The 8,704-nt window shown below is 35.8% G+C and overlaps 2 protein-coding genes across 4 annotated transcripts; one reads left to right on the forward strand and one right to left on the reverse strand.

Moving 5' to 3' along the window:
• Positions 1-117: 117 nt before the first annotated feature.
• Positions 118-5,782, reverse strand: LOC100644543 (YLP motif-containing protein 1). 3 transcript variants are annotated; one of them, XM_020867990.2, is made up of 10 exons: positions 5,484-5,776; positions 3,176-5,145; positions 2,759-2,861; positions 1,886-2,073; positions 1,695-1,807; positions 1,425-1,625; positions 957-1,281; positions 754-838; positions 414-543; positions 118-313 (listed from the first exon to the last, which is right to left on the reverse strand). In XM_020867990.2, the coding sequence occupies exons 1-10, from the start codon at positions 5,702-5,704 to the stop codon at positions 287-289; spliced, it is 3,363 nt and encodes a 1,120-aa protein (XP_020723649.2). In that variant the 5' UTR covers positions 5,705-5,776; the 3' UTR covers positions 118-286. The 3 variants fall into 3 exon arrangements, with proteins under 3 accessions (XP_020723649.2, XP_048262619.1, XP_020723648.2); XM_048406662.1 differs by having other exon boundaries at positions 1,425-1,807; positions 5,484-5,782; XM_020867989.2 differs by having other exon boundaries at positions 1,425-1,807; positions 2,759-2,849; positions 5,484-5,775.
• Positions 5,783-5,799: 17 nt separating this feature from the next.
• LOC100648844 lies at positions 5,800-8,455 on the forward strand. The gene is made up of 6 exons (XM_048406683.1): positions 5,800-5,883; positions 7,056-7,251; positions 7,332-7,467; positions 7,710-7,859; positions 7,991-8,120; positions 8,254-8,455. The coding sequence occupies exons 2-6, from the start codon at positions 7,245-7,247 to the stop codon at positions 8,449-8,451; spliced, it is 621 nt and encodes a 206-aa protein (XP_048262640.1). The 5' UTR covers positions 5,800-5,883; positions 7,056-7,244; the 3' UTR covers positions 8,452-8,455.
• The last annotated feature ends 249 nt before the right edge of the window (positions 8,456-8,704 follow it).

Genomic DNA, 8,704 nt, shown 5'->3' on the forward strand with positions numbered 1-8,704 from the left:
GTACAAATAATATATGTAACAAAACATTCACAGTTCATATTTCATTTAATAATTCTAATGAGCATTCATAATCGTACATACATACAATAAGAAAAACAGAGTAAACATCTATAGAAATAGAAACAAGATTAGGATTTCATTTATTATGTCACTGTAACTGTAACTGTAATCTATATGGTCAGTATAGTATTTCAAATATACAAAATAATGACAATTTATCTTCCAACTAAATGGAACATCACGATATATAATGCCTCGAATACGATCTACTAATGTTACCTTCTTCTCAATAATAAGGTCTTCGAGGATTGTTCTAAAAATAAAAGGGAGAAGAATAAACATTTGAGTAGTGGTTAAGTATATGAAACATAACTTTGGTATTCCGAAATTTGTTAGATGTTTGACAAAATTACCAAAGGATTAGGCCTAAATCTATAGGCAAGCATCATCCTCTTTCTGTAGGCATCGAATTCATCGTCGTCCCTGGATACACCATCCGGTCTTTCGGAACCTAAACCAGCACTGTCGAATCTATTGGTGGCTCTATAGAAAAGATGAGAAATGTCGGTACAACATCGAAGATATTGGTAGTAATAAATAAAGTAGGAAATGGTCACAGATAGATCAAATAAAATGCTAAGGAAATTCAATAATACGGCAAACTTCTATCAAAGAAATAATTCACATGTATTATATGTTTATATGTGAAATCAACGCGAATATAATAAGTACAATCAGTCAGGAACTACTTACTTATTAATAGGTTCGATGCGACCATTGCCTTCGCTACCTAATCCTTGTCCTTCGCTCCAACCAAGTTTTTGTAGCATCTGAAATCCTAAAGAATTGCAAACTTCGTTAATTTGCTTGTCAAACATAACTTACTGACAAAAAGATACATATATATTTTAATATATGTAAGTACATGCACGCGCAAAGAAAGGCAGGCCGCGTACCGATGTTATCTTCTTTTAGTTTGTACTCCTTGTAATCGCTAAGATCAGGTTCCTTCCCTTGCTTAACCGCGTTATATTGTTCCATAAATTTCTTAAGTTCATCCGGCGGCAAGAAATCACCAATATGATGTTTTCCTTCTGCTTGGGCCGTCAATTCTTCAGCCCACATTTGAGTAGCCTCCATTTCGGCAGATCTGAGTTTGTGTTCCCAAGTACCACCTTCCGTCTCTTCGTCACTATCGTATTCGTATTTGTGCTTACCCTGTGCTTCTAAACGTCTTACTTCTTCTCTTTTTCTTAATAAGTTTTGGTAGAGAAGATTTATCTGAATGAAAGTTAAAATAGACGGTGAGTGAGTTGACAGAAATTACATATAGTTGAATTAACAAAGTACTAAGCTCGATCTTAATCTTAAATCTTAAATGAACGCTTGAAATAAAACAATTTTAAAATAAACAATCTTGTCACCTTGTAATGATCTTCGGCTTTTTTCCATTGCTCTTCAGAGAGATCTAACGTACCAAAAGTTTGCCGAGCATATTGTATCAAGGCTGGATCGTTTCTTGATATTTTAGTTAACATAGGGTTCTTTGTTTCCGTACGTTGCACTTTTGGTGATGGAATTATAACAGCCGGTTGTCCAATTTGTCCAGGAATCGCGATACCTGGCTGTGAAAAGCCACTACTACTATGCTGTTTATTATGACTGGTTAACGTGTTCATTTCTGCTACAGGCACCTTATTATCTGGATCACCCCATCGGCTACGTCTTTTTCGTTTACGTTCTTCCTTGTTGTCTTCCTTTGATCGATCTGTAGAATTGTTATCGCTCTCTCTCTCTCGTTTCTTTTCTGTTTAATGTACAAATAATTATAATCAATAATGGTAGAGAATGACACGATGTAAAAATAAATATACATTATATATACCTTGTGGTGAAATATGCTTGTTAGAGGTAGGACCTTGATCGCTATCGTCATTATCGCTGAGAGCTTCTTCCGGACAATAGAGTTCCGCGCCGGTGTTTTTATTTTCCTTAACGGATTTTTCGGCGCGAAATTTTGCCACCAATCCCCTGTACTGCATATAGGCTGCACTTTGCTTTTGGTGCAGAAACCTTGATTAAAACAAAACTTAAAACTTCTGACGAGTAACATAGTCTCCTAAATTAAATTCCTTTAGATTAAAAGAGACACAATAAAGAGAAAAAGAAAAGAAAAAAAAAAAAAAGAATAAGAAGAAAGAATAGAAGAAAACAGGTGTTTTATAAGAAAACAAATCGTATATTCGTATGTTCGTCCAATATGTCACGCCTTTGATTCGACAATTACATTGAAGAATTTAGGTATTGTCTTTATTTTATAAAAGAAATATTTTATAAACTAATTAGGGGAACATACTCTAACGTATGTTGTTTTACGGAGGATAAAATAGTAATTATAAATAATTGTAAATAAGAAATGAAGAAAGATATTCGCGTTTTGGACACACGATATATGTATGATCAAAAAACCTATTGGTTAAATTTTAATTACAATTTCACGTATCGTTATTATCAAATATTATCGATAAGATTTCGTTACTTGATTTGAAAGGAAGTAGAGAATGGAGAAGTGATACAGACAAAGCAAGCATCGTAATACATTATATCTAGATGCTGTATCTAGTGCTTGAAATAGAGCAATGTTGTACAAAAAAAGACGAACGAACGATACGTAAGGTGAAATAAAGAAAATGTGATATGTGCAAATGCTACACGTATAAAGACACTATAGATGGGGACCAGAGAGGACAGTAGTTACCATAATTTAGGATCTTGGGCATTCTTCTCTCGTGCTTCTTGTTCGATTTCATCCCCACAGTCAGCGACGATGCGTGCCAGCTGCTCAGCCTCTACGGGACACACTTAGAAGCCTTTGTCAGACATGCGTAACAACGCTAAAAACTCTGGATTTTGTTTTTGTTTCTGTAGTGTAGAACACGTATTCGTCTACACGAATGATCAGCACGAATTTGCTTTTTGCAAGTTTCGTATTCGCCCACGCGTCTTGTATTCGGCGTATCGCGCGCGCGCATACGCATACGCACGCACACTTACATATTCTGGACTGCGCGAACAAGTAATCCATTTTACAGGAAATAACTTGTTCTTCGTAAATATAAACACGCGGCGATACGTCGAAACGAAGAAATAAATGAAAATAATCGACATATCGTACCTAGCTGTTCAGAGGCTTGTAGATCAGTCAATGGCCTCACTGGTGGTGGCACTTGTACATTAGGTGGTCCCATAGGTACCTGAGCGACTTGATTAGGAAGAGGGTAACTGGTCGACATTAAAGAAAGCGGCGGCCTGGCGTTTGGAATTAAGGAAGGGGGTGGTACATTCGGAGGAGGAATATTAAGATTGGGCGCTGGAATTGAATTCATATTCGAGGCAACATTGTGAACTGGTGGTGGAGCGGACATCATCACAGATGGTATTACATTTGGTGGCGGGACGTTTGGGACATTTGGCACGTTTGACGCATTCGGTACGCTGACAACGATTGTCTGCGTAGCCGGAATCGACATTATGTTTGGTGGCATTTGTGTTATTGTTGGTAACATATTAGGAGGAGGAATGTTTGGAGGTGGTAAGTTCATAGGTTGTAATGGTGTAGGAGGTGGTACACCGCATTGCTGTCCGGTTGGAGCTAAGTGTCGTCGCGTGCTCGATTCTGATGACACCAATAATGTGGACGATAACGAAGATAATGACAAAGAAGTTGATGGCGATGATGACGGTAACGACGACGACGACGACGACGATGATGACGAGGACGACGTCGATGAGGACGACGACGACGACGACGACGACGACGACGGCGGCGGCAATAATGACGACGACGACGACGACGACGGCGGCAGCGGCGGCGGCGGCGGCAACAATGACGACGATGGCGACGGCGACGACGACGACGACGACGACGACGACAACAACAATGACGTCGACGAAGACGATGATGACGATAATAATAATGTCGATGAGGATAATGATGACGATGATGACGAAGAGGACGGTAACAACGATGGCGTCAATGACGATGATGCTGAGGACGATGATGACGATAATGATGGCGACGGCGATGATGATTTTAGCAATGAAGGTAATTGTAGTGTTGTTGATGTCAATGTAAATGAAGAAGAAGAAGAGGAGGAGGAGAAGGAGGGGGAGGAGGAGGAAGAGGAGGAAGAGGAAGAATTGGGGCAACAGGAGATAGCAGAAGAAGTAGAGCAGGAAGATGATAATGAGAGTAATGGCGACGATTGTGGTGGTGGCGGTGGTGGTGGTGATGATAACAGCAATGACGATGTTGGCGACGTTGATGACGTTGGCAATGTTAATGACGATGTAGATAATAAAGATGCTAATGGAACGGTTGAAGGTGGTGGTGGTGGTGGTGGTGGTGGTGGTGGTGGTGGTAAACTTTGTAAATTAGATGACATTGTCCGAGAAATATGAATATTTGGTGGGGGTACGTTGGTGTTTGGTGGAACAGGTTGCACAGGTATAGGAGGTGGAGGTGGAGGTGGACGGACTGTATGAGGTGATGTTATTTGCATTCTTGGATCTCCAGATTGGTCATCCAGTCTAGGAAAAGTGCTACACATACTTTTCGGAGGAGGCATTTTTGATAAATTTGGAGGAGGTACATTGGTTACGATACTTCTCACATTAGGCGATGGTACACCTGTGAGATACGTTATAGGTTGAGATGCAAGGGGCGGAACAGCAGATAGATTTCCATTCCGAGAAAGAAACTGTTGATTGCTGTGCTGCATACGTTGATCGTTAGAAGTTACTTGATTAAACGAATGTCTAGCTTCTGGATTTTCAGATGCTGAACGTTTAGTAGGAGATGGACTTGAAGAAGAGTTATGTCTTTTGTCAGAACTCTTTTCCCAATGAGAATCCTCTCTCCTGCGGTCTTTCCTGTTTTCCCAGTCTTTATTTCTGTCATTATTTCTTCTTCGTTCCTTATCCTGTACACTTTCTTCCATTTTTTCTTCTATCTTCAAAGGAAACATTGTCTCCTGTTTTCCTGTTCCCTTATTACTTGCAATTTTTTTAAATTGATCCAAAAAACTTCCGTCATTAGCAAATAAATTAATGGTTTGAGATATCACTGGCTTGTTTTCGTCCTTTCTGTAATGAAACATAAGACGTTAGATACAGATATAGATATAGATATAAGATATTATTAAAACAAAGTACTAAATCAACAGGTGATTATTTACAACAAATAAAAAATGACTAAAACTATTACTATAATACATAAATATTTCCATAACCCTGTCAGCTTATCAGTATTTTGAGATCCACACTGCAGTTTTATTCACACATGGAAACTAATTAGGTTAACTGTTAACAGTTAATACGAAAAATTACGAAAAGGGAACAGAACATGTTTTCATAATATCGTTCAATTTATTTACGCAATAATAAATATGAAATTATTCTGGAAGTGATATAGATCTACTTACTTGGAAGAATTCGTTTTATTTTCTATCAAATTCGGAGCTATCGTATTTGTCTTTTTCAAGTTTTCCACGGCTTCTTTTGCTTTTTGCTCTTGCATCTTTGCTTGTATTTCAAGCTTTTTTTGCTGAATAATTTGCTCTTGCTTTGACATTTGTGCAAAACGTTCATTTCGCGATGTTTTCGAAACGAACGGATCAGAACCTTTCACACCGCGGTACGCCATATTTATTGTATCGCAGACGACTCTTCAACACATTCAACGATACTTGGACTGGAAATCGACTAATAATTCTGGCAATCGCATCCACGTAGCAGCACTGGCGTATTACTAGCAGCGACACTAGCGCAACCAAACTGCAGCCGATTCAACTTAAATGATAACAGAGTTGAACAGCGAATTATGTATGTGCAAGCATACTAAAAATTCCGATTAACATTATTATTACGTATGGGGTTAGAAAACGAGTTAAGAAACACCGCAATATTGTTGGCTTATATAGATTAACCAACATGTTCTTTGGATTATTATAAATATGAAGGAAACACGGTGTATGAAATACAGTTCATTATATGTACTATGCATACTGTTTACAATTTAGAGCATTGATCATTTTCAAATCTCGGATACAATTTTCTATGACATTAACATTTACAATACAATACTAATTTTGAGCGCCTGGAATCGATACAATTTAATTCGTTAATATTATCAGAGAGGAATCTTCATTAAATAAAATAATTATTAAAATATAAATTCAAAGTGGAAATCTTTGATAATAATTTAATTGAATTACAAATATAAATTTGCTTTTATGGATATTCTTATAAATTAGAAAACGATACAACTCGCGAATTCTCAAATGGTCCCAATTATAAATCACCTAATAATTATGCAGGCACGTGTGTATATAGGTACATACATATATGTATATTTGTATTAAAGAATTTAAACGAGTTTTCATTTTAATTAGTTCTTTTAAATATCATGCGAAATAAAATGTTGTCAAATCGTGAATTGAGTTTATCGTTAAAAATAATTTTCATGTTGATATCTCTCCGTTGATATGAAAGTCATATAGAGACAACAAATGTGCGTGTACGTAATATCCGGCAATCGTCAACTCGTAACTATGGACACCGAAAACTAATTAATCTGATTATGTACATACGTGTATGTATTTCACGTAGGCTTACGAACAATCGCATATAGTGTACGGATCCAATTTGATGTGCCACATTTTACGCAATTGTACAATTGATTGAAAGAAGGGAGAACATATTATATATTTATACATATATATATGCATATATACGCATATACATATTATTCTAAATTCAGGTTGACCAAATGGATGGATGTTTAACGGTTCTCACAAAAGAAGTATGCATGCAGTCGAGAAGCAACCAGAGAGTGTGTGTGCGTGTATGTGTGTGTGTGTAGGAAAGAACGATAACGCATATGGAATATCTAGACAATTGTTTATAAAATTATTGATAATAATTTTTTAATAATTCATTCTATATGAAAATTTTGTCTACTTGTTCGGTAATGAATAAATTATACATGTATGTAGCATTCGAACGTTGAAGTTGGAGAAACAACTGAACAAGATTTCTATTCACGGAAAAAGATATTATTCGAAAAAGTTGAGTTATTCTGTTGTTTGATCAAAGCTAATTCGAAGCAGCATTTCGTAAAGGAAACAACCTGGGACACTGAATTATATGATTTTACAAGAAACATTGACAAAGCTAAACTTGAAATGACACGTATGTATATATGTATGTATGTATGTATGTTTTTACGTAAAGCGGATCATGCGTAACAACATTATGCATTTTTTCAATAGAGTGGGAAATTTTACTCGAAAATGAGAAATCAGACTCGAGCCAATTTTTGCGAAGTATTGAATTAAATTGGGAAAAAACGAAACTCGGAAGGAAGAATATTGAAGAAAGTTTGAAACAAAAGATAAAAATGCGAACGTAAGTAACTTTTTATTCTTTCTTGTCAAGCAAATCGAAAATAAGTTAAAAAAACATTATTGTTTCATAGTATCTCAAATACGTGTTGTAATATGTATACTTAATACACAGTTTACTATATTATACCTAATAATATATCAATATAGAATAGAAATGAATATCTATACATACGTGTATGTATACATATACAATATATTGTGCAAGAATCTTACAATTATATTAATACGAAGTAAATATTTTAGAGCCAAATTCTCGTCGAAGTTGTCCGCTACAAATTTAAGGAACGAAGTACGAAAAAGATCTGTGGAAGTAGAAGTTGAGTGGTTCGATCTTCGTTTGAAATCTCTTGACGGAATATGTTATTTAAGAATGAACGATTTATGCAATGAACGGTAAAGAAGAAACTTCTTATTATTATCGTTATTGCTATTCTTATTATTATCATTATTTTTATCATGTCTTTTATAAATGACTGTATGACGAACATTAGTTACATTTAATAATGTAATGCAATGACACGCAGTTATAAAGCGAGAAGACGATGTTTGGATCAATTTGAAAAATACGACAGGAATATCGGATCGCTTTATGCGTATAAACTTAGTCTTCGAATCAAACGGGATCTGTTGAACAAAGAATATGTCATTCTTCAGGTCTGTACAATCTGTCTTTATATCTATTTATTACATATTATCGTCCGCGTTATCAAAATATCAGTGCTGGTTCGAAAGATTGTGAAAAATGAAACATTTAGAAAGTCATCCAAGCATACATATACGATTACAGGATCAGCTTGTTGCTCAACGTAGTTTATATAAACAATTAAAGGAGGAAAGCGAGTTAGACGTAAAGAGAGCTTTCTTAGCGAACGTAGAATATTTTCGTGCAAATCATGCAGCAAGAATCATTCAACGAAATTGGAAATTATATTGTGCGCGTATGTCTTGGAAGAAAAGGAAAAGTAGAAGATTGACGCAAAATTGAATGGATTCCTATATTTCCAGGCCAAGAGATACAATTATCTTCTTGTATTATGAATATAACTGATGTGTGGTATTATTGAGCGAGAGAGATATTAAAGAAAGTAAAATAAGCGATATATGCATATGGAGACATTTTATAATGGAAATCGTCATTTCATATTTAGAGATGAACGACCGTTACGATATCTCGATAATCTCGATTATCTTTTTCTGTACAGCCAACGAATTATTATTCTTTGCAATAATTACTTATG

Source organism: Bombus terrestris, chromosome 6, assembly GCF_910591885.1.
Source record: "Bombus terrestris chromosome 6, iyBomTerr1.2, whole genome shotgun sequence".
NCBI lineage: Eukaryota > Metazoa > Arthropoda > Insecta > Hymenoptera > Apidae > Bombus > Bombus terrestris.

Bases quoted from the DNA above. Each gene is read 5' to 3' on its own strand.
- LOC100644543 (XM_048406662.1), bottom strand. From the start codon at position 5,704: ATGGCGTACCGCGGTGTGAAAGGTTCTGATCCGTTCGTTTCGAAAACA. The intron at 2,862-3,175 runs GTACGATATGTC...AAGGCTTCTAAG, and splicing joins ACAAGCCTCTGAACAGCTAG to TGTGTCCCGTAGAGGCTGAG. The intron at 839-956 runs GTACGCGGCCTG...GCAATTCTTTAG, and splicing joins ACTAAAAGAAGATAACATCG to GATTTCAGATGCTACAAAAA.
- LOC100648844 (XM_048406683.1), top strand. The intron at 7,860-7,990 runs GTAAAGAAGAAA...AATGACACGCAG, and splicing joins AACGATTTATGCAATGAACG to TTATAAAGCGAGAAGACGAT. The intron at 8,121-8,253 runs GTCTGTACAATC...ATACGATTACAG, and splicing joins AAGAATATGTCATTCTTCAG to GATCAGCTTGTTGCTCAACG.